This window comes from Hyperolius riggenbachi, chromosome 3 (assembly GCF_040937935.1).
Source record: "Hyperolius riggenbachi isolate aHypRig1 chromosome 3, aHypRig1.pri, whole genome shotgun sequence".
Taxonomy (NCBI): domain Eukaryota; kingdom Metazoa; phylum Chordata; class Amphibia; order Anura; family Hyperoliidae; genus Hyperolius; species Hyperolius riggenbachi.
Window position 1 is genome coordinate 37,628,439 of NC_090648.1, and position 26,042 is coordinate 37,654,480.

Genomic DNA, 26,042 nt, shown 5'->3' on the forward strand with positions numbered 1-26,042 from the left:
ACATTGGGCCTGATTCACAAAGCGGTGATAACTCAGTTATCACGCCTAAAAGACTTTAGGCGTGATAAGCTTTGCACCACTGAGTTAGCACCGATTTGTGCTCTTTATCGCGCGCAAAGTCCCGTGCGCAAAGTTTTACTCGCGCAATCGCGTAATTCTGCGCGCAGTGCCCATAGGGTTTAATGGGTGCATCGCGCGCACTGCACCATGCGCCGCGCGAATTTGCGCGAGTTTCATTTTATCACACCTAAACTGAGTTTAGGCGTGATAAGGGGCTTTTCACAGGCGTGCAAACACTTTGCACCGCTTTGTGAATCAGGCCCATTGAATTATTTTGCATTTCTCAAAGTTTTATTTGCTTATAATCTGTTGGTCATGTCATTATTTTGTTTCTACCCATAAGATGCTCTTTGGAGTTCATGTCCGGTCTGAACAGTATGATGAAACATTTCGGAAGGAACATACAGATGACCAGAGCCCAACTGGAGGCCAGGATGGCAAAGATCTCCATGGCCACAGTGTATTTGCCCTGAGCACTGATGTATGCTGGGATAAAAGATATCCAGACACTGATAAAGGCCAACATGCTGAAAGTAATAAACTGGGCTTCATTGAAGCTGTCAGGAAGCCTACGAGCCAGGAAGGCCACAATAAAGCTAATGGTGGCTAGAAAAAAGAGGTAACCTAACATGGTCCAGAAGGCAATGAGTGAGCCCTCATTGCATTCAACAATGATGAATCCGGGCTTAGTCTGAATGTTATTTTGTGGAAATGGAGGTGCAAGTGATAGCCAAATTATACACAAAATAAACTGAATAAAAAAGCACACAAAAATAAAAATATAGGACACGTGAGGTTTAGTCCATTTCCGTAGACTGCTGCCAGGTCTAGTGGCCATGAAAGCCAACACCACCATGATGGTTTTGGCCAATATGCAGGAAACACAAAGAGCAAAGACCAGGCCAAATGAAGCTTGACGCAGAAGACATTTCTCAGACTGAGGGTATCCAATAAATACTAAAGAACAAAGAAAACACAAAGACAGAAGTACCAGGAGAAGACAGCTCAGAGCATAGTTGTTAGCTTTGATTATTGGGGTGTGTTTATGTTGCAAGAAAATCTTCAAAACTAAACCAGGAACAGAGGCAGATAAAATGCTGACAGAAGCTAGAATTGCTCCTAACGGCTCTCCAAAGTCAAGAAACTCAAAAGTCTTAGGAGTGCAGCTGGTCCTCCTTAAATCTGGCCACTGATCCCATGGACATTTCATACAGTCAACAGAATCTAGAATTATATATAAAATAAGTGTAGATTTATCATATAGAACAACATTAATATGTATAAAACAATAGGCATAGGTGTCTACAGTTTACCTGAGCTAGAGAACTGTAATGAAGGTAATGGCAGCTGCGGCGAGCGGTACCGCCGCTGTAGCGGCCTCCATCTCGCCACTTGTTCCTCCGGCGGAGGTGGGCTGGGGGACGTCGGCTGCGGCGAACACTTCCGCCACCATAGCTGTCTCTGTGCCCCTGCCCATCTTCTCGGCGTGTAGGACGCCGAGGACGGGGCTTTCTCACGCTCACAGGGTCGCTGTCTTGCACCAGTGCGCGCATAAGCAGGACCTTTATCTCGGGAGGAGAGGCGTCCGCTGACCTGCTGGTCGGCTGACGTCAGAGGAGTCCCACAGCGCCCAGGATTGGCTAAGGGTAGGAGGGCGTGCCAGTGGGGTCTCCACTGCTTCTTAAGCCTCCGGGCTTCATTCAAGCTTTGTCTGTTGTCGTGAATACTTGCGTGTTAGCGCTCAGACCTTAGGCTAGTTCCCTGGTGTTGATGCTAAGGATTTAACACCTAGACTAGGATATTGCTACCTTGTTATTGTTATTTGTTTAGACTAGTTCCCGGGTGTTGATGCCAAGGATTTCACACCTAGACTAGGATATTGCTTACTGTATTGATCTCCTGTGTATGACTCTTAGCGATTACTCTGACTCTGATCCTGCTTTTTGATCCTGTACTTTTGCCTATCTGCCTACCTGTTGCTGAACCTCTGCCTGATTCCTGATTACTCTATTGTCTCACGATTCTGTACCGATACGTACCTACCTGTTGCTGAACCTCTGCTTGATTACCGATTACTCTCTTGTCTCACGATCCTGTACCGATTCTTACCTCTCTGTTGCCGAACCTTGCCTGCCTGACCATTCTACTCACCAGTGGGCCCTCGCCACTGGTGAGGTGTTAACTACGCCAGCTCCGCTGGTAAAACAGTTCTGCTAGGCTGTAGCACAGCCTTAATTACCTGCTCATTAAGTAATCTGTCATTGTAGTATTACTGTGACGCCTAGGCTACAATACAGTCTGCCTAAGTGTACTGTTTATACCTCACCAGCCCCTCTGGTGAGGTCTCATTAAACCAATAAAGTTACGGTTGCACCAATTCACTACACACTTTGCTCCTTATCTGCTATACTAGTATTATTGGTGATTCTGCAGATCACCCATAATCAGGTATAGCGTCTGTATTATTGGTGATTCTGCAGATCACCATATAATCAGACATCTGAGCAACGACACAAGACCGTTACAAGAACATAGATAATCCTGGCCATAGTGAAGGTTGCTGAAAGGTTGGTGAATTAACCTCTCACAATACATTCAGGACATACTTTCTGCACTGATATTGATCATCTATCACTTTTCATGGTCTATCATCTTTCTTCTCATATTCTATACCTAGCCTTCAGCTATGTCAACATGCTAGAAAACAGGTGGCTGTTCAGGACCATGTAAGTTGAGAAACTAATATATGTATAGGGAGGCTGAATACAAATTCATGCTGGGCCTTTAGCAACAACCCAAACCCATTGTTTCCCTCTTCACCCTGTCCTCTTTAAGCCGGTCCATCATGCACATCGCTTTAGTCCTTCCTACTTTCTCCATAGAGTAGACACAGCCATGTCTCTCAGCTGTAGCCACATCTGTACAAAGCTTGTATACTGAAGTATTGCCTGAAAGATTAAGCTTGATCCACACAGATGACATGCATTAAGCTTGTGTACAGGGATGCTCATTTGGATTCCCCAGAATTGAAATGTCTGCATTTCTAATCAGAAATCAGATTTCCATGGAAACCTAATTTACCGCAACTCAGTAGCCCAATCACAGAACTCAAAAGCATCGGACCAATCAAAAAATGCAGAACTTTTCAGGGTAAGTCATATTACTGCAGTCATTTTAGCCCAATCACAAGAGTTTTGTTATTGGCTTAAAATTTCCGTGATATTCTGATAACTGCTGTAAAATTCTGTGTTCTCTGATTGGTCCAATACTTCTGAGTCAACTTGGAAGTATTTAGCCAATCAGAGAATGCAACAAAAATTTCGGAAAAAAAGACTCCTCAAAAATGAGAAATCAGAAAAGTGGAAATTGGCATTATCAGAAATCGGAAATTGGCGTTTACGATCATCCTTACTTGTTTATATGACTTTAGTCTAATAGATTTCAAACTGGGTTGGCCAACACTGGATTCTCTGCCTCTCCTCTGTCATAGTATGTACATACTATGCATACAGTTATGTCATCTGCAGCCACTATTTCTTGTACAGCTCTAAATAACAGTGACATTTGATTAATAAAATAATTTAAAGCAATAGACTTTATAGCAAAGCTTAATGCTTCAATTTAATGAAGTAGAACTTAAAAGTACTTGTGGAAAAACTTCAACTGGAAGCTTAAAAAGTTCCGATCTTTATTTCAACATGATTATGGACAGAGACATGTTACTGTCAGACCTTTTTGACTCTTCAGTTGGGGTGCATTCCCTCACAAATCCTTCCATGGCCTGGCTGAGCTTTTATCCTGCTCCTGGTTGGTTCCAACAGAGTGGTGAGCAGTGTTACCGCTCTTATCCATGTTTGCAGAACTCCACTTAATTTTGCAGTACTCAAACTTAGCTTTCTACCTTCTGATGTCATCCATTGATAGTTTACTATTTTTGCTTCTTTCATTTTAGTTGTTGGAATAAAAAAATGTAGGACATTGAAATGGAATCCTATGATAATTGTTTTTGGGCCAGTAGAGGAGGCGAACCAATGTCCTAATCTATATTAGCATAAGAAATGTTTGAGCAGGCTGACTTTGACTTCAGTGGTTGACTCAGCATTACTCAAGGCACAGAATCTGAATGACCACTGATCTTCTTCCGAGCATTTTGCAAAAGACTATGGGTCCCTATCCCTAGCAAATTCTAAATTACTTTTCTGCAAGTGGCCACCAGGTCATGACCTACTAGAGATAGAGTGAGCAATCATGTTCAGCAGTGGCGTAACAATAGGGGCTGCAGCCCCTGCATTTGTGGTGGGCCCGGGGCCCCTCTGGGGCCCACTCAAGGCTGTTTTGGAGGGACAGGAGGGGTCGCAGCATGAGGGGTGAGCATGGCCACACATCAGCAGGGAGGGGGGACAGTTTATACAGGAGGGGGGACAGCTTAAACAGGAAGTAGCGTGAGACACTTAGAGATCGGACTTCCACAGTAGATGGAGGTATCTGTTCCTGCCCGCCACCTGCTGCCACTGATTGATGCTGGAGGGGAGCACTGTGGGGAGAGCCCGAGGTGAGGGAGTGGTGGACTGTGCCCCTCCCCGCTGATGTGTGGCCACGCTCTCCCCTCATGCTGTGACCCCTCCTGCCCCCAAAATGACCCTGAGCAAGCCCAGGGGGAGGGTATCCAAATTTTTGTAGGGCGGCCAAGTGAATTCTAGTTATGCCCCTGATGTTTACAGTTACAAAGTTCAGCAGAGAACTCAGTCATAAAGCAAGTAAAGTTCAGGGTTGGTGGCAGTGAAGGCTGCGTCAGATAACAAGCAGAAGTCAAGGCGGGCAGCAGGCAAGGCTAGGTCATTAAACAGGCAGAAACAGGCAGCAGGTAAAGCAAAGTCACTAATTAGGCCAAAGATGATAACGGGAGCAGTGAAACAGGAATAGTCAGAACAGCCAGGTCAGTAATGGGATCAATTAATAGGCAATGAATAGCAGAGTTTCAAGAAGAACCAGAACTGTTCAGGACTATCAGGACTGATGATAATTCAAGGGGGCTGGGGGGGGGGGAGTTCAAGTAACCTGCAGCCCTAAGTGGGAGCCTAGACGTGAATTGATGCCATCTACTGGGCCTGTGCAACAAGACACGCACAGCAATGGAGCAGGAGACATGTGCACGAGACTAACAACCTGTACAAATTTGCTGCCCATCTACAGTGTATCTAATCTTACAGTCATACAATTGTCTCTGAATAGGCCTTTGGGAATGTTTCATGTGTTTCCCAGAGCTTGCCATCTGGTGGTTTCCTATGGTAAATGCGAAATAATCCTAAGTGATATTTCTAATTTCCCAAACTAACAATAAATATATTATTTCTATTCATTGTTTTTATTTTTATATAACACATAAATCCAGTTTAATAGTTTCCATCTGATTACCAGTCTGGTTGGAGATCTCTCCTTGAAGACACTCTACACATTCATAGCAGCAGACAGGTTGTCCTTCCAATGGGGCCTTTCTGAATCCTGGGCGGCAGCTCTCACTGCAGACAGAGCGAGGAACCTGTATATGATAAGAATAACTGTGCCTTAGGCCTCTTGCACACTGCAAGTCTTTCCGATTCAGATTCCGCTTTTTAATCAGTTTTTACATCCGATTCAGATTCCGATTTGCAGTGTGCAGGGAGCAAACTGCAAATCGGAATCTGAATCGGATGTAAAAACTGATTAAAAAGCGGAATCTGAATCGGAAAGACTTTCAGTGTGCAAGAGGCATGAGATAAACATGTGTATGTACAGTACAACACATATTAATAACCAATTGTTTTACTTGTTTTATCTTGTTGATAAACTGTCGGGAATATAGTAAACATCACATCACTGAAAACTAAATTACAGCCATAAATGTTTTCCAGGCAGAATACAACTTCTGGGGACAGGGGGGAGATAGAACAAGGTCAACAGTTCATGGATTTTCACTCTGGGACACTTGATAGGTTACCACTGATTGAAGACAGTAAAACATTCAATCTACTTTGTAAATGTTTAAATATAAAGAAAACCATGGCATACTTTACAAAGTCATTTTTAGGAGTAGGAGGATAAATATGATTTATAGCATCAGTTTATTTTTACCTCAGGTTCACTTTAAAATCTAAGCATTAAATTCACGTAGAGCTGATGGTGGAGCTGATTTATAAAAAATTGAGAAAAGAGATTGCCCATGAGATAATATTTGTTGTCCTGATTTTCAGGCAACTTTCATGCGGTTTGGAACTGGGCCAGTCCAAATTGGATTGGACCAGCTCCATGCTTCATAAAATTTGGACTAAAATTGTCTTCAAGACAAAACTTAGCATAAGGATTTTAGAATCTAAAAGCAGTGCAATTTTTTTGCACCCTTTCAGACCCTAAAACCTGGAAAAAATCCTGCTGTCAGGGAAATCTGCAGCAGTTACAGTAATCACTCACCTCCCTGGCTCTAGCGCTGCAGTTAGACCTCCATCCTCTGGGTGGCGCTGCAAATCTAAAGTGAGATTGCCTATTGTCATGACGAGAGCCGGTAATCTCAGCAGCAGGAAGCAGAGCCACGGAGGAGAGGAAGAAGAATGCCAGCCAACGTCGGGATTGCAGGGAGGTATGTAGAAACGCTCCCGCCACGCGCATTACTCTGCATACAGCCTCCGGCGGCTACCCCGAGCAGAGGTTGGGATTACCGCTCTTAGCTGCGTTTTTTTGCCCCGACCTTAGCTCGGGATAACCGCCAAGGAGGTTAAAGAATAGCAGATATCAATGGAGAATATAAGTGAATCAGCAAACCTGGTCTGTAGGGTTGGCTCAACATTTTACCATGAAAATTTGCCAGTGTTCACAGTGAGTCTCATTAAATGTATTGGCAGGCAAGCTTTTAAAACCTTCAGAGGATCTCTACAGCCACAATTTGTTTAAAAAAAGGTGTACAAATTATACAAAAACAAGGGATCAATGACAAAAGATTCACTAAAAAAATATGTATTTTATGCAACCGCTTTATTAGCCGTATTTACTATAGATGTCAGTGGCAAAGCACTTTTACATGCTAAAAAAATCAACTGGCAGGGTATGTTAAGGGTAACATTAGGAACAAGAGGGAAAAAAATTCAAAATTACATTTTTATTTGAGAAAATCAATTTTGTATACTTGTAAAAAAAATGCTTTTTAACCACTTTATCCACCACTACAGTACATCTTCTGTCACGTCTTCTGTGACTTCATCTAAGCCATGAGGACGTAGACAAATGTCTTGTAGCTGAAGCAGGGCTGTGCACAATTGAGCTTACTCCTGCGCACACCTCTAGCCACTATCTGATGCAGCATTCATTGGTGAAAGGGAATATATGTTCCCTGAGCCAATAAGATTGATTTTTACTATTAAAAATACTTTTATTTTCTCAGTTCATAGTGAGCTCACTGTAGCATTACTTCGGAATCAAATATCCTCACCATAAATTGTGACAAGAACATAATCTAAGTTTTTTGATAAATAAAGAGATAGCCAAACAGAATTTGTGTTTTTATCTACAGTAACACTTTTTATTTTTAAACTGGGTTTGGTGAATTTGAGAAATAATGTTTTTTTTTATTTTTCCCCCTCTTTTCCCCATTAAAATGCAAAGAAAATTAAATTGTTCAAGAGAAAAAAATGCCATGCAATGAAAGGCTGGTTTGTCTTGAAAAAAAAATATTTAGGTGTCATAAGTAGGGATAAAGTTATTGTTGATTAAATAGCTAAAATGTCAAAAGGGCTCTGGTCCACAAAAGGTAAACAAGGTCTGGATGCGAAGAGGTTAAAGTCCGCAGAGTTACAATCTGCAGCAGAATGGCATTGCTCTGGGGCTCGCTATACTTAGTATATGAAAGTCCAGGACTGGGAAAGGGATTAACATGTTTGGCGCTGTTTGTCGGGGCAGGGGACCTAAGTTATCTGTACTTTTTAGTGCTCTCTAAGTATAGATTACATAGTAAATCCAACCTAAATCTTCCTCCCTACATGGGCTGCACAGACCAAGAAGTACTACCTTTCTGGTTCTCAACTGTACCAATCAAAGAACTGGCACACCCAATAATTACTTCACTGCCAGAAATTCCAAACTCTACATCTGGCTACCTGTGAAGACATGTCCTAGATAGTCGAAAAAAAAAACCTTGTCTGCGATGAATCAACAAGTGCAAAAAAGTCATTTTAAAAGAACATAGGGCCAAATTCACAAAACACCATTAAGGAACCATGAGCAGGCAGCACACTATCATTTTTATTTCACTTACACAGACTACATAGTACATTGCGCAGCTAGCACAACCCACTTTACCTGTGTAATGCTTGCGTTACTAGCAAAACATGCAGCCCAAAGGTAATGCGTGTTGAATGAATTGAGAAACATGTGCTGCCTAGTCAATGCAGCTAATAGTAAGGCCGGAGTCCCACTTGTCTGTTTTTGAAGCACATTTAAACTGACAACAATCTATTTAGATTGCTGTGGTGGCGGTGAGGCGTGCATGCATCAATTGGACACAAATCAATGACTTACTTCCTGTCCAGCAGGACATGTCAATGTTCGGGGGCAGAGCTATGCATATTACACTGTTGCCACAGTCTGTCACAGGATAATGTGTAAGGGGAAATGGGCGGGGGGCGGCTATCCTTTCTAGGTCCTCATGTGAATTAGCATGCATAGTTTGAAATCTTCATTTTCATATGTTTCCATGGCAGCACGGTTGGGTAAAGTCCCGCCCACTTGACCCCTCTAGGACCCTACCTATAAATTTCCCCCAATGACTCCCCCCCCTTGTCTTTTTTTTTGTCCTCGGCATCACCGACTCCAGGACCATACCGAGCAAGCTGAACAAGAAAAATTCAAGTAAAAGATAAGCAAGTTTTCTACCTACCATACAGGTTCAGCCTCTCCTGTATGATGTCCCCTGCACAGATTCTAAATGCGTCTTGGACAGAGGGAGATCCATTTCTGGCCATGGACTGGGTCAGCGGTGAGGTAAAGCCTCCTTTAGCTGAATACCATCCCCTGTGCGCGGCTAAATGCGGACAGCCTGTTCCTCGTGTCGGCTGAGCGTGTGGGCGTGCGTTCCGGCGTGCGCTCCACCGATATGTAACTTCCGGTCGGCGCCTCCTCCGTCCTCTCTCTCTTCCTCTATTGCGGAAGCGGCTCATTGGCCGCCTAGTGCTAGATCCACCCTCGCTCCCCATTGGCTGGCAGGGCGAAGGGGGGTTATTTAAACGGCAGCTGCCGTATGGCTATGGGGATTCCCTCAGTCTGAGGAGGTACGCTGCGGAGAGAGGTCCTTTTTGCTGCGCTCTGCACAACTTAAGGGGACAGCGCACAGTAAGCTATACTAGGGGCTGGGAGTTAGAAATCCTTCTCCCTTGCCCCATAACCTTCTCATTTTGTTTTTTCTTTATACAGCAGGTGCTGTAAAGACATGGAACAGGAATTGCGGGATGAAATTGACCAGTTACAGGTTATTAGGTAGGAAACTATGCTCTTGATAGGTAAGTATTTCTTCTTTAATAGGAAAAGAGTGCTTGGCTGACTGGGTCTTCCTTATTTTCAGCCTGTCAGAACAACTTCTACAACAACAGCCTGGGCCATCATGGGTATTACCGGTTAATAGACCGGAACCCCCACGATCAAGGTCAAGATCAAAGTCTCGAAGAAAGTCGAGTAGGAATCGCTCACGCTCAAGGAGCAGATCCCGGTCACGTAGAAGGTCATCGTACAGGAGAAGGCGATATAGCAGATCTCCCAGCAGGGACCGCTACTATCACAGACCCTCTGAGAGGCGATGCTGGGCATGTGGTGATAAAGTCATACCGGACAAGCGAGTCTGCCAATCATGCTTTGACGCCATGTCAAGGGAAACAGATCAGCCAAAGGACATAGCATCAATGATTAAGCAAGCCGTACAGGAGTCCATGAACCAGTACATATCCTCTTTAGCCCCTCCGCGTTCCCCGCAGACAGAGGTATTACCGTTGGAACAGCGACTTGAGCAACCTCAAGAGACCGAGACTGACCAACCTGAAGTGGGCTTCAATTTCAACTTAGTCCAACCATTCATAACTGCAGTAAGAGAAGCAATAGAATGGCAGGAGGAGGATACACAAGAATCTACATCTACCAATCAGAAGGAGTATTACTCGCACTTGAAAAAATCATCCAAACCCTTTCCTTTGATTACTGCAATCCACCAGGTCATCTTGGAGGAATGGAAGAAAACTGACAAAAAGACGGTGCTGTCTAATCGACTGACTAAACTTTACCCTATGGAAGAGAATAAACTTATATCACTGGATGAGCCTCCCAAGGTAGACGCCTCAGTAGTGGGACTGGCGAAGCATATAACGCTACCAAGAGACGACGCGGCTTCCTTTAAGGATCCTTTAGATAGGAAGATAGACTCAGAGTTTAAGAAATCCTATATCTCATCAGGAGGAGCTTGTAAACCTGCTATTGCTCTTACCTCAGTGGCAGAAGCATTAAGAGCTTGGGTAGACAATATTGAAGACGCTTTGCGATCAGATGCAGATAAGCAGATGATTATTGCAGCACTGGATGATGTCAAGATGACAGCAGACTTCATGGGAGAGGCCGCAGTGGATATCCTGAGGTGCTCGGCTAGAGCAATGCTACATGCTGTAGTAGCAAAGAGGGCATTATGGCTAAAGAACTGGTCGGCAGATCCAGCGTCCAAACAGGACTGGTGTAGGATACCCTATGATGGGAAGAGCCTGTTTGGCGAGGAGATGGACACTGCGATTAGCCGAGTCACCGGTGGCAGATCTGGAATTATACCACAGGATCGTAACACAAGGAAACCTCCTTATCAGAGAAACACATATCAGGGAAAGTATAGGCCTAGAACAACTTCTCGTCCTTTTAGGGACTACAAAAAGAACTGGCAGGGATCTCAAGCATCTATGCTCAAGACTAATAAACAGAAGAAGACGTCTCTACCATCGTCACAGCAGAAATCTTTTTGATATCCAGACTGTTCAGACATTTCCAGTGGGAGGAAGACTTCAGATATTTGGGGATGTCTGGACGAAGTTAATCAACGAACACTGGATCACGAGGATGCATATTTACACATAGCAATACATCCGGAATACCAGTGTTACCTCAGATTTGCGGTGGGAGACAGTCACTTCCAATTCCGTTCCCTCCCATTCGGAATTTGCACTGCTCCCAGGACCTTTTCAAAGATATTATTGGCATTAGTAGAGTTTCTCAGACTGAGAGGTCTCAGGCTCTATCATTACCTGGACGATTTGTTGCTCCTACACCAAGACAAACAGCAAATTCTGCAACACAGACAATTCCTCATAGAACAGCTGCAGGAATTCGGGTGGAGGATAAACATCAACAAAAGCAAGTTGGAACCCACAAAGGACATCTTATTTCTAGGGGCACGTCTCCAGACCGAGATCAACACGGTCAGTCTACCAGTAGACAAACAGTTGAAAATTGTCAATGTAGCACGAAACATGATCTGCTCCTCAATAGTTACAGCGAGACAATGTCTAAGCCTGTTGGGAACAATGACTTCCACTATCCCCATGGTCAAGTGGGCACAGTGGCACTCCAGGCCTTGGCAGGTGGGATTCCTGTCTCAATGGAGCAGCAAGCGGATGGATCAATCTATCTTAATAACCCGGCACATGAAGGACAGCCTGTTCTGGTGGACAACACAGGAGAACCTAGCCACCCCTCGGCAAATTCAACAGTCGCTTCCAGTTATACTTAATACCGAGGCCAGCCAGAGGGGTTGGGGGGCATGTCTTCTGTCACAACCAGTGCAGGGGTTGTGGGAATTTCATGGCCACGAAGTTCCAGCCAACATCCTGGAGATCAGGGCGGCTTTTCGGGCATTATCTTTCTTCCACAACCAGCTAATAGGGAAAGACGTCCTACTACAGATGGACAATCGTACAGCGGTAGCCTATGTGAAGAAACAAGGAGGGACCAGATCAAAGAGATTGCTAAGAGAAGTGGCTCCAATCTTCCATCTGGCAGAGAAATCCCTCAACAGTCTATCAGCAGTGTATATTCCGGGCAAGGACAATACGTCGGCAGACTTCCTAAGCCGAACATATCTGGACAACAACGAGTGGTCACTAAACACGGAAGTCTTTCAATCGATCTGCAGCCAATTAGGGAGTCCACAGCTAGACCTGATGGCAACCCGAATCAACAGCAAGTGCAACCAATACTTCTCGAGACATCGGTCCGTGACTGCTCTGGCAACAGATGCACTAACGGCACCATGGGACTTCGACATAGCCTATGTCTTTCCCCCAGTTCCGTTAATTCATCGTTTATTAATGAGATTGTGCCAGGAGGATGTGACTCTGATCGCCGTGATCCCATTCTGGCCCAAGAGACCGTGGTTCCCACTGCTGTGGGATCTGAAAATCCAGCCACCACTATACCTGCCACTACTTCCGAATCTATTAACACAAGGACCGATCAGCCATCCCAATCCGGCCAAACTAAAACTGGCGGCATGGAAATTGAAAAGAAGAAACTAGAATCACTAGGGTGTACACCAGGGGTAATAGACACAATCCTTAAGGCGAGGAAACCATCCACCAATGCCTCATACCAGAGAGTATGGGCGAAATTTGAAGAATTTTCAATGGCTGAAGGGTTTAATCCACTGAAACCGATAGTTACTCAGGTTCTTCAGTTCCTGCAGACTGGCCTAGACAAAGACTTAAACTATCATACCTTGAAATCACAAGTATCAGCTTTATCAGCCCTAACGGACCAGAGGTGGGCCTTGCATCCCCTTGTGACCCAGTTCCTAAGGGGGGTGATGAAGAAAAAGCCTCCAGTAAAAGCAATCTTCCCAAAGTGGGACTTACCACTAGTTCTGGACACATTGTCCAAATCACCGTATACTCCAGTGGACCACTGTACACTCCTTCAACTAACATATAAAACAGTATTCCTGGTGGCAATGTCCTCAGCAAGAAGAGTCTCAGAGCTACAAGCTCTGGGCTGTGAAGAACCAGCCCTGACATTCTTCCCAGATAGAGTGGTACTCCGTCCAATCCAACACTTCATTCCAAAAGTTTCTACCGTATACCATTTCAATCAGGAATGGACTTTACCGACATTACAAGAGGAAAACAGTAACGTGCCACATCCCTTAGATGTGGGAAACACTCTAAGAACTTACGTAGAAAAAACTGCGGAACTACGCAAGACTAAAAGACTGTTCATTGTTCCGGCAGGATACAGAGCAGGACAACCTGCTACAACAAGGACTATCGCCCAGTGGTTAGTCAGGGTCATCCAAAGTGCATACACAGCTGGGGGTCTCACACCACCCCAGCAGATAACTGCACACTCAACAAGAGGACTTGCAGCATCCTGGGCTGCCTTTAACAGGGTTCCGGCAGACAAAATTTGTCAGGCCGCTAACTGGTCATCCATACACACCTTTATGAAGCATTATAGGGTTGACCCAGCAGTTAATTCTTCTCGGAACTTTGGTTTATCAGTGTTAAATGTGAAGCAACATTAAATTTTTGTTCAGCATTGCACCTCATCCCTCCCTGTGTGTTTATTACTAGTTATCTCCCAACCGTGCTGCCATGGAAACATATGGAAAACGGAAAATTGAATACTTACCTGACGGTAATTTTCCTTTCCAGATGTGTCCATGGCAGCACGGGGCTCCCTCCCTTTGATTCGGTGATTCCGAGTTAAAAGACAAGGGGGGGGAGTCATTGGGGGAAATTTATAGGTAGGGTCCTAGAGGGGTCAAGTGGGCGGGACTTTACCCAACCGTGCTGCCATGGACACATCTGGAAAGGAAAATTACCGTCAGGTAAGTATTCAATTTTCCGTTATTTTTTACTATATGTGTGCTAATCTAACCACTTGAGGACCGTGATGTTAAACCTCCCTAGTGACAAGGCCATTTTTTCCTTAATAGGCCACTGTAGCTTTAAGGCCTAACTGCAGGGCCTCACAACAACTCAGCACACAAGTGATTCCCCCTACCTTTTTTCCCCACCAACAGAGACCTCTGACCTTTTTTTTTAATAAATATTTATTTGTTTTTTTTTAAATAAATGTCATTATTATTTTAACAGTTGCGTTCAGCTACACTGCACCCCACTTCCCGCATATTAGACTCCTCGCTGAGGTCTGGTGCCCGCTGCTGACTGAAGAGCTCGGTCTCTGGCTGCCATCTAAGAGGAACACAAGCTGACTTAGGCTGATCCTTACTGACAGCCACTACATTGCAGGTGAGACCTGTCCTGGATAGGACAGTATGATTGCTACTTTCTGACAGTTTAAGAGCATTCTTTTTGTTTGTTTTTAGCCATGTACATTGGACCACAGAGCTGCATATGAGCAGGATTGCCTGATGTATGGTGCCAATATTTTATTTGCAAATAAAGGTGCATTTTTTTCAGTTTTGCATCTGTCACTATTTACTAGCCCATATTTTCAAAAATTACAGCAATATACCCCCTTGACATGCATAACAAAAAAAAGTTCTGTCCCTAAGGTAACTATTTATGTATTTTTTTTTCATTGTCATTTTTTTAATGCTAAAGTTTTTTGGGGGTATTGATGAGAGAGTATGGGAGGTTAGGAGTTAATTTGAAATTATGCGTAGGTCTTTTTATTGAAATAAATGTATGTAGGTGTAATTTTACTATTTGGCCACAAGATGTCCTCACATATTTTCTTCCTGCCGCATACTATTACTGCGCGAACAGGAAGTAATGCGCTTGTTACAATGACTGCAGGCATCTAATTGATATCGGTGATTATTGACACGTGGATTGACTGCATTCCCATTTATTGATTTCCCTAATGATCAGCGACAAGAACACGTGCAGGAGTACACGTGGGAGTGTGCGGCAGTGGGAGGCATATATCTAAATTTCAACTTTAGTTTTAAATTTATCTCAGATAGAAATCTCACCTGTGACTCTCCCATACTCCATCTCATTGCACTGAAATCAAAGGTTAACTTAGGACCAAGCAACGCTGAGCTGTCATAACTTCCAACATGAACATAGCGATTGGAGCCATCTGCCTTCTTCTGCCAGTTGACAATCTCATAGGTAGCTGGAATATCTCCATTTTCATCAAAGTAAACGTCTACTCCACTGCTGAGTTTTAGTCTAACATTCTTTACGTAATGGAGTAACTATAACAAAAAGATGCTTTTTTTTAGAAATTATATGTGAATTTATAGTTGAAAAGTACAGTATTTTGTTATATAAGATGCTCTAGTCTATAAGATGCACCTGGGTTAAGAGGGCAAAAAACAGAAAACAAAAATATACTAAACCTGGTGCGTTCATGGTCCAGGAGCATCTTGAGATGTTCTTCCCCAATTATTGTGTCCCCATGTACCTCATTGGTGCTCCTGTGCCCCCATGTGTCCTCCTGCGCCCCCAGGTGTCCCCTTTTGTCCCCATGTGTCCCTCACTTCTCCTGTGTTCTCCTCCACTCCCCCCCCCTCCCCCTGAATAAATACCACTCCTCTCTCTCACTGTTCCCCTAGTGCTGGCTTCTGCTGACCACATAATCATCAAAAGGTGGCACTAGGGGAGCAGTGAGGAGAGAAGAGGTCTCTGATCGCCACAGACTCAGGTACATTAGGTGAGCCATGCTGCAGCTGCTTGAATTTATTCAGGGGAGAGGAGGAGGACACAAGGGGGAGCAGAGGGGAAGGGGGACACAGTGCAGGAAGTCCCCAATGTTGCAGCGGGTTGGCGGTTCGTATCAGCAGACATTCATAAGACAACTGTATTTGGCATATAAGACACAGTGACCTTTTCTTCCTGTTTATGAGGGAGAAAAAGTGTGTCTTATATTCTGAATAGTACCATATAAAATTGTAAGCTGATACGCAATACAGGTTTAACGAACGAGATAGGGACTGTGGATTTGTTCTTAACCTGAATCCATTCTTCAGTTGGAACACTGTTCCACCTATGTCCCCTGTACCTTCTCTGTGCCCCCTTTGCCTCCAGTTTCCCCCTCTGTGCCCCCTTATGGCTCATCTGCACCTTCCTTTGCCTCCAGTGTCCCTCTCTGCTTCCACTGTGTCTCTCTATTTGCCTCTTTCTATCCCCATTTTTACCACCTTGTGTCCCCCTGTGCCTTATTGTGTCCCCTATACATTATTATGTCCCCCCATTACCATCTGGTCCTATTCTGCCTCCTTTGTGTCCCCCTGTACATTATTATCCACCCCCCGTGTCTGCTTCTTGCTCCCCGTTCCTCCTTCGTGTACCCTGTGCCTCCTTCATGTCCCCCTGTGCCTTTTTCATGTGTCCCTGTGCCTTTTTCATGTCCCCATGTGCCTCCTTCATGTCCCCCTGTGCCTGCTGCATGTCCCCCTGTGCCTTCTGCATGCTCCTGTGCCTGCTTTGTGTATTTCTGTATGTCCTCCATGCCCCCTTCCTCCTGCTTCCCCTTGTCCTGCACTCCAATAGTGTAATGTAATGTAATCTACTCATTTCCATGCCAGAGTCCATTCCTCTCTGCTTACAGCTCACTCTAGCGCTCAGCATTTCCTCCTGCATGACACATAATTACACACGTCATGCTGTAGGTAATGCTGGACGCTAGAGTGAGCTGTAAGCAGAGAGGAATGCTGCCTGGCTATGGACTCTGGCGTGGAAGTGAGTAGATTACATCTGCTTACTTTTCAGGCTCAGAGCACGGTCGGACGGAGGCACAAGGGGAGTCCCCATTGTCACGTGATGGGATCGGTGGTTCATTCATATCGGCAGGTTGTTCATAGGTCAGGGACTACCTGTACAAATATTTGGGGCAAAATGCTGAGCTATTGTAGTAGGTCACTGCCCACAGTGCTTTCTGGAGAGGTTTGGGACATGGAGGTGACCCATATACCATTGTTGTGTATGGGAGGTAAGGCCTAGCCATGCTAAGCATTTGAACTGTCTCCTATTCTATGAAGTGAAATTTTAAGTGGGACATATTGGAATGTACAGTTCCATCTACCGGTCCACCAACCTCCCTCCTATTGTTCCCTGAGGGTAGCAGAAGGATTTGGGGAAAGGGGATGACACCTAGACACAGGGAGCTGGTTCTGGTAAAGTGAAGAAAAATGCAATCCAATCAGATGGGGAGACATCACGCCCTAAGACTGACAATCAGGAATGATCAACACGTGACTATTATAATCATTAGATCCAAACTGGAGGAAGAATTGGGGATTTTAAAATCTCTTTAACTTTGCAAATACCTTTAGCAGCTGATCCAGTTAACTATTAGCTATGTTACTTTCTTAGTAGTGTAATGAAATCGTAAGATCCTCCTCTCTGGTGATGCTAATTAGGATTAGCAGTATGACTATGATGTGAGATTTTGGAAGTGGTTATCTTTAATCTTTCTATAGAACTGAGTAACCAAGCAGCTCGGGGTGAGTCAAAACCACTAGGAAAGTATTGGGGACTAAAAGAGACCGAAACACCCTCCTACGAAAAAGCAATGTTTGGTGTGTAATGCCACTGCATTGTGGGAAACCACAGAGGTTCACTAAAAGCTGAAATACCAAAAGTACCTTCTGTAGAAGGCACATTACACCAATCATTGATTTTTAGTAGGAGGGCTTTCCGGTCTCTTTTAGTTCCCAATACTTTCCTAGTGGTGCTGGGTTACCCCGAGCTGCTGGGTTACTCTGTTGTACTGGTCCAAGCCCTGTTCCATAGAGCCATATCAATCCCTGCCATGCACTAAGGAGGATCAAAAGTCCAAAAAAGGCTGTCTGCCTGTGGCATTGATGTGGCTCTGTAACATTTAAAGTATAGGCTTGCAATACACCATAGGTTCTGGATGCTTGCCTGGCTCCAGGGGCATAAAGAGATACTTTGCATATTCAGTAGCGGTGCATTGTGGGTAACCACAGATGTTCACCTAAAGCTGAACTATCGCAAGTACCTTTTGTTTTAAGAAGGCAAATATGTAGAGGGAGAAAGAAACTAAAGTGGAAGGAAGGGATGAAGGAAGGGAAGAAGAAAGGAAGGAAGAAATGAAGGAAGGGAAGATGAAAGAAAAGAGGGAAGAAAGTAAGGAAGGAGGAAGAGAAGGAAGCAAAGTAGGGAGGAGGGACTAGGGATGGACGGAAATGCAGATTTCCACATCCATGGATTTCCCCAAATGCCGATTTATGATTCTACTGATTTTACCAATTTTGTTAATACAGTTGGGTAATTTTTCTTTATTTTTTAAGGTTGTTATCCCAAAATCCACTATATTTTACGGATTGGCCTAAAATGTCTGACTTCAGGCCAATCACAAGTCTCGAAATTCAGAAATACTTGGTAGTTTTGGACCAATCAGGGAATACAAAAGGTTACTGCGGAAATTGCAATACCGTGGGAATTTTAGGCTAATCACAAGACTTGGAAAAACTCTGTAGTATCCGAGTCTTGTGATTGGTCTAAAATTTCTGCTGTATTCCGATTTCTGCAGTAAACTTTTGCATTCCCTGATTGGTGCAATACCATCAAATCTTGTTATTGGCCTAACATTTCTCAGTAATGTGGTATTTCTGTGGTATCTTGATTTCTGCATCCCAATTTACAATCACTGACTGGAAACTATGAAACCAACATTCTGTTAAAATTTGCGAACCATCCCTAGTAGAGAGGGAGGAAAGAAAATACCTAAGTTGGGCTTTAATTTCAGGTATTATAATTGAATATTAACTACCGATAGCTGAGAAAGTAAAATATGTGTATGAGTATTACAATAAGTATATCTACTTATATTTTAGGTATATTTGAAATGTATTTGAAAAAACTACCTGCCATGGCTTAAAATTCCAAGTGCTTGTGCAGGTCTCAGAAAAAGAGAACCCTCCACTTTTCTTGCAATTTCTCATGTCATCCAATGATTTGGCCAAAGCATTAACTGCTTCATACAAATGATGAGAATATCTTAAACTGGTTATGTAAATAGAACTATTCTTTACACTACCCAGACTTTCTTTCCCAGTACACTGTTTGAGAGCAGAATCCGCAGAACTTGAATTATTTATCTCATCAACAAAATTGCAGTTAAAAATCTTTTCCCAAAATAGCTTCACCCAGTTCTGCTCAAAGCTGTAGAGATGTTGAGCCCTAAGAAGAAAGTCACTCAAGCCTGGAACTACGTTGATGGTGAGTCCTAAACCAACGGTACCAGAAACAACTTCAAAATACTTCCCCATAGAAAACCAACCAGTCTGGGACCAGCCAGCATTTCCAACAAAAATTTTTCCACTGACTTTTTGTTTTACCATCTCATTCATGATAGGAATCATGTGAATATCAACAGAGAAGGCAACAATTACTGTCACACTTGACTCTTTGATGGTCTTCACTATATGAGGAGCATTACGGTCTGGTTTTGACATAACAATGTATTCAGTGAAGGCCACACATCCGCCAGCCTTGATTATCTCTTGTTTGATTGGCTGAATTCCAAGCTGTCCATAGTCATTATCTTGTGCCAGTAGACCAACCCAGGTCCATCCAAAATGAAGAACAAGTTCAGCCATACCCTTAGACTGAAACCTATCACTGGCAATGGTCCTGAAAAAAGTGGGCAACATCTGTCGATTACTGAGGAAAGAGGAGCTTGACAAAGGACTTACCTGGGAAATTAAATCAGTAAAATGACAAAATTCAATCCTAACTTAAAGCAGACCTAAAGTAATTTATGCAATTCTATATGAAGCTCTGTTTTGATTGTTTTGATTGTAGAATAAGTAATTCTATTTCAATCTTCCTTTGCAATGAAGACATTCTCCTGCCCTAAAGGTGCCTATTCATCTAAATTGCGACCTGATCAACTAACCAATTAGAAAATGTTATCGAGTTGGATGAAAATCAGTGCCACAACAAGCATGTCCTGTTGATGATTTAACTGATTTTGATGTAAAGTCGGTCGATTGCACCGATCAGACATGCTGGAAAGTTCTTGGTCAAACTGTAAAACATCCCCCATGATCTCCGTGTGGTGTAAAATGTCACCTGTACCGCTGTCATGACTCCAGGACTAATCCACCATCTCCCCCGTTGGGGCACCAGGCACCATTATGGTCATATGATATGTGCTCCAAATGGTGGAGCTCGATGATGACAGCAGAGGAGGTGAAGAGTTGAAGAAGCGAGGCAGGTGAGATATAACACTGTACAGGCACCAGGGGGGAGGAGGGGGGGGCATTTACAATGGGGGCGACTAGGCAGGTGGAGGAGGCAGCATCACTAGGAGGCAAATGTATCTTGGTGGAGCAGCCCATACAACGCTAGATATATGGACACCTTATGTGTAAAACATGATCTTTCTTAAAGTCTAACCACATCAATAATTGAACAAAACACCATTTGATAGTTATTGGGTATATACAAAGTAAGGAATATAATTGGTGAACAGAACACCTGTTTAATGGGCCAAATGTACTTGGCAAGCTACACATAGCACATTTCCTCTCCTCTCTGAATAAAACTGGTGGATGGGCCAGTTGGGTGTTTCTACACGATTTAAAAAGTAGGATGAGCTATAGGTGTAAGGATACATTTGCCTCATACTAAAAATAACAGCCTGGTCCTAGTTTATCAAAGTTACAATCATCAGGCACAAGTGCAGATGCCCATGGCCATGATTAGGCCAAAAAGTCAATTTGTAGATACTCTAAAGAACAAAACCAAAACCATAGATATAGGGGGTAACACACATGGCCCATGGTGAATTTGTGAAACAAATGTCTACCCTTTCCATTGAGAATCACTGTATGGACTCCTTTGCCTTAGTAATATGTTTAGATCCAAGGCAAACTGGGAAGTTCTGAGAAAGCTGTTTGTGAACAATTGTAAAGTTGGCACTGCAATTGTAGGGATGGTCTGAAATGCCAAATACCGATTTCGTAGACTTAAGATTTCTGTTTTCCGATGAGTCTTTTTTTTGGGTAATTTTTTTTTCATTCTCTGATTAGCCTAATACTTCCGAGTTGACTCTGCATTCTCTGATTGGTCCAATGCTTCTGAGTAGTGATGAGCATAATGACCTAATTGCGTTTACATGAAATTTTGTGTAATTCACTAAACAACAATTTTGGGCGTAATAAAAATGGTTTAATTTCTCGAAATTACGCAAAATTTTGCATTAATGCAAAATTTTGTAATTATGAACTTTTCCGTAATTATGATCATTTTCGTAATGGAAACAAATCAGAATTTTGTGTTTAACATGGAAATTCAGCCATTCTCAAAATTGTGTTCCAGCCTAGAGCTTCCTGATATATTTAAAGTGACAACACATGCAGGGACCTTTGCATTACCAGATATTGCAAGGCCCAAAACCAAGTGTCTCAGCATGCATGACTGCTAAGTGCACCTTGGCAAAGAGCACCTGTCTTAGAAGTGCCTGCAAGTAGAGCTTCCTGATACATTTAAAGCGACAGCACGTGCATTGGCCTTTGCATTATCAGATATTGCAATCAGTAATTGCAATCAATGAGTGACTTTCCTGAGTTTAGTAACTACTTAAATTTGCATAATTACCATTAAATTACATTCATTTTCAAAATTAAAATTATTGTTTCAATAGAAAACACGAAATTATGAAATTTCGCATTAAACATGAATTTGTGCCAAAATGCAAAATTAAGTGATGCAAATTTTGCCCGCGGAATTCTGAATTACTGTTTATATGGCAATTACAAAATTACAAATTTGTGACCTAGTGGCAAAATTTGCGTCCGTAACTACGGAAGCACAAAATTACACAAATTTCGGCTCAGAACACTACTTCTGAGTTCTGTGATTGGGGTAAAATTACTGAGTTGAGGTAAAGAAGTATTTCTGCAGAAATCCGATTTCTAATTTCCGTTTTACAATTTTCAAGGAGGGAAATATGTTTATGAAACATAAAGTCCCAGGGGTAATTCATATACTTGGTACTTAAAGAGACACTGAAGCGAAAAAATATATATGATATAATGAATTGGTTGTGTACTATGAATAATTACTAGAAGATTAGCAGCAAAGAAAATATTCTCATATTTTTATTTTCAGGTATATAGTGTTTTTTTTAACATTGCATCATTCTCTAATATGTGCACATTACACAACACTTAGCATTCAAAATGATTCTTTCAGAGCAGTCTGTGAACTAATGAACTCTCCTCTGCCAGAGGAAAAGTAAATAGTTAACTAACAGTTGAGATAATAAAGTCAGAAAACAGCCCTCTCCACGACTTTTGAAAGTCGTAGAGATAATGGCTTTTTTGTATAGAGATAACAACTGGAGTTTCTTAACTCTTCCTGTACTGTAAACAATTAGACTGATGTATCTGATCTTAATGTTTTATTTCTTAGCTGTACTACACATATAAATTATAATATCATATTTTTTTTTCCGCTTCAGTGTCTCTTTAAAACTAGTGGTGGGCAGAAGTTACGCCAACGCGTAATTACACATCGTAATTCGCAATTACACAACGTAACTGTAATGCAAAATTTGTGGATTCTGAGTAAATTTTTTGGGATGCAAACATTTTTACACATACGATTGGATTGCATGTGCAGTATACTGTCTGATGAATGCAATTTTGTTTTTGCACAAGTGAACCCATTTTTTTGCATTGTATATTTATGCACAATAATGAAAAAATTTGGTGAATTTTTGCGTAATCATAATTGACCCCTTAAGAGCACCACTACTGAAAACAATTACTGTCAGAATTAGCATTTTTCAATTATAGGTGTCATCAGAGTTAAAGTATTCAGCAGCTTATAAAGATTTTTTGCAAAACAACTTTTTTTTAATTCTAGGAATACAGAAGAGCAAAGAATGGGTGGGTGTGCGTACATGTATGCCGCCGGTGAGCTGGGCACAGGAAGAGCCAAATGATGGCTCACCCGGCTATCGTCCAAATCCAGTGGTGTAAAATACTATCCCGACAATCCCCAAATTACCCTTACATGCCCCATACAGCAAAACAATACTGCTATGGGGTGCCTAGTTTTGGCGCTCACCACTGAGCGCCATGCACCAAAACCACCTGCTTCGATGGGCGGACCTGCCTACAGCAAAGGCTGATCTATATCACCCAGCATGCATCTTGGTAAGCAAAAGGCACTATCTAGTTGGAATAATCACATGTCAGGAACCCAGTCAAAGGTTTTGAGCTTTTTTTAACTTGATAAAGATCTGTTGTTTGAAACAGCATGCCTCATAGTCTATAGGTGAGTTCAGTATGAGTTCAGTAAATTGGGTCAGTGGACAAACTTCAATGAAAACGAGCACTGCAAGGCTAGGAGTGTCTCTTGCCCATCTTGGCATATCCACAGCAGATTTTTTTTTCCGCATTAAAATAAAGGATTAGTGGTGAGTAGGGATGGCAAATAATGCTTTGGATAACTTGTGGAGAAGCATGTGATCAGTTTGATCAGCTGATAGATTTGTAAGGTTCTGATTGGCTGGTCAGGATCATGTGTTAAACCAGGGAGTCATGACAGCCATTCAGAACCTTTCAAATCTATCAGCTGATCACATGCTTCTCCATGAATTCTCTGAATCATTGCCATCCCTAGTTATTAGCGCTGCAAGGCAAGAGTGCTAACTACTAGGCCACTGTGCTCCCCTAGTGATGAGTTAACCTGAGGAGAATATTTGGACAAAAATAAAACAAATACTTACATGAAATATAATTAACCACTTCAGCCTATGGGTGTTTTTACCTTCAGGGCAGATGCAATTATCCCCTGTCAGCGCTCCTCCCATTCATTTGCCAATAACTTTATCACTACTCATAAATGACCTGTATCTTGATTTTTTTCGCAAATTAAGCTTTTTTTGTGGGCATTGGGCAATACTTGTTTTTCAGTAATTACTTTATTTTCTATGCATTTTATAGGCAAATACACACAAAAAAGAAAAACACAATTTCTCCATCTCCAATTCTATCCCCTATAGTTGTAAAATAAGCAATGCTACTATAAATAAAACCCACCCATTTTATTTGTCCATTAGTCCCAGTTATCACAACATTTAAATTAGGTTTCGAGTACAATGTATGGTGTCAATATATTATGTGGAAATAAAGGTGTATTTTTTCTGTTTTTTTTTTTTATCCCATCAATTGTTAACCCTTATGTCCTAAAATAACATGGATATCCCTTCATGACATGCATATGACATGCATATTTAAAAAAAAAAAACTGAATCCCTAGGGCAACTATTTACGTTTTTTTTTTCACTGTGTTTTTTTCCCCTTCATTTACTTGCATGGTAACCAGGGTGGGGGTTAAGGGGGACTTTGGAAGGTGATAATCATATTTCTTTTAATTCAGATCACCTCATCCAGAAAGGATGAAGTGGTTAAACAAGATTTATTGTGAAAGTACTTTTTTCCCGCACCATGGACCTGCAAAATGTGAAACGTGTTTAAAAATAGTCATCCTTGCAAGGAAAAAAAATGATAATGCACAAGTGGCTTTTAGGGTGGCACGTAATTTAAATCATGAATAGCACTTACTGGCCGCGGGGGGGGGGGGGGGTGATTTACCCATGCTGCTTCCTATTGCCGATTCAACCCAGAGAAAGGACGCATTGGAGTAAGGTGGAATACAAGTGAAGTGCATTGGATATAGGTGGTGGCTTGGGTAAGTTAACCCACTCTCTCCTGTGGCCAGTAGGTGCTACTCATAATTTTGATTATGAACAGCACAAGTGGCTTTGTTCTACTGGGCATGAGTGGACCTAACTCATTCATGCCCACTCTGGATATGCCCATCTATGGCAGGAAACACAGCTCAGAGGTTGAAGAGGAATCCTGTGCAATGGTGGACTTACCCAGGATCTAGGAAGCTTTTGGACCATCCAAAGGTATCTAAATCCCCCTCTCCTCCTTTCAGGTTTGCATTAACAATCACACTTTCTAATCAGATTTACAATATTTACATAACATTTTCTTTAAGTAAGCTGGTCAATAACGTTAGAACGTATCAAGACATTAAAAGGAACTCTCTTACCTGAGGGTATTTTAAAACCCCTAAAAGATTAGCCAAGCTTTTGGAGTTTGAAGATGATACGGATCCAATAACTGCAGTAAAAGGTGATTTTGAAGGACATCGATAGTTGGGGACAAGTGGACTGGACTCAGTCAGAAATTGTAAAGCTCCTTGCAGCTCATAATGAGGAACACTGCAAGTGTCATAAATCTGAAACCCTAAAGTAATATTGGGCAGAATTTCTGGGTTCATATTTATCTCCTCGACAGCAAAGAAGGCAGTGTGAACCATCCGATAACAATCTATGCCAAATCTTAAAAAGTACAGACAAAAGTGATACAAAAAGTGAATTTATTATATGATTGTGATGGTTCTCATTTATTCTGGTTATCATGGTATTCAGCAGTTTACATTACAAACCTGTTATGGTTTTTTTATGTTTTTTTGAAGACTTGTCAGTTAAAACACAAAAAAATTACGATGAAAGACATGGGTACGGAACTTGTCAGGGTGAATCAATCCAAGTATTCATGCTGGAAGTAAAAATTGTCAACTGCCAATTTGGGTATGTTATGGACCTTCACATATACGACAAGGATGATGTGCAATTAATGCAGCAGATTTAAAAATATAGGTGGCTCCGAACAGTTCGCCAGCGAGAAATATTCTGTGAACATCGGCTGTTCAAATTTGCAGTGAAAAGCCAACATTTGGCGTGTTTGATTCACCCCCTGTACATTATCATTGAGCTAAACTTTCACCCCTTACCTCACAGTCAGCAGACACATGGCAGCCAATCAGCTAACACCCCTTCCAGGATCCCTCACCCCCTATCAAAAAGCAGTATCAGTGGCCATATTGGATTAATTCTCTGCTGGCTGCTGACTGCAAGACCAGGGTCAGACTTGCTGCAGTTAGGTAGGAAAAGAATTAGCTAGGCCTGTG

The 26,042-nt window shown here is 42.5% G+C and overlaps 1 protein-coding gene across 1 annotated transcript; it reads right to left on the reverse strand.

Annotated features, from left to right (window-relative positions):
- Positions 1-373: 373 nt before the first annotated feature.
- LOC137562051 (extracellular calcium-sensing receptor-like) lies at positions 374-25,388 on the reverse strand. Its single transcript, XM_068273391.1, has 6 exons — positions 25,119-25,388; positions 19,187-19,735; positions 15,073-15,268; positions 13,876-13,904; positions 5,476-5,599; positions 374-1,284 (listed from the first exon to the last, which is right to left on the reverse strand). Exons 1-6 carry the CDS (start codon positions 25,386-25,388, stop codon positions 374-376), a joined length of 2,079 nt encoding a protein of 692 aa, XP_068129492.1.
- Between the last annotated feature and the right edge of the window lie 654 nt (positions 25,389-26,042).

Excerpts from the sequence above, each read along its gene's own strand:
- LOC137562051 (XM_068273391.1), bottom strand. The coding sequence starts at position 25,388 with ATGGTTCACACTGCCTTCTTTGCTGTCGAGGAGATAAATATGAACCCA. Across the intron at positions 5,600-13,875 it reads TGGCAGCACGGTTGGGTAAA|GTTCCTCGCTCTGTCTGCAG; the intron begins GTCCCGCCCACT and ends TATCATATACAG. Across the intron at positions 1,285-5,475 it reads AGAGATCTCCAACCAGACTG|ATTCTGTTGACTGTATGAAA; the intron begins GTAATCAGATGG and ends ATATAATTCTAG.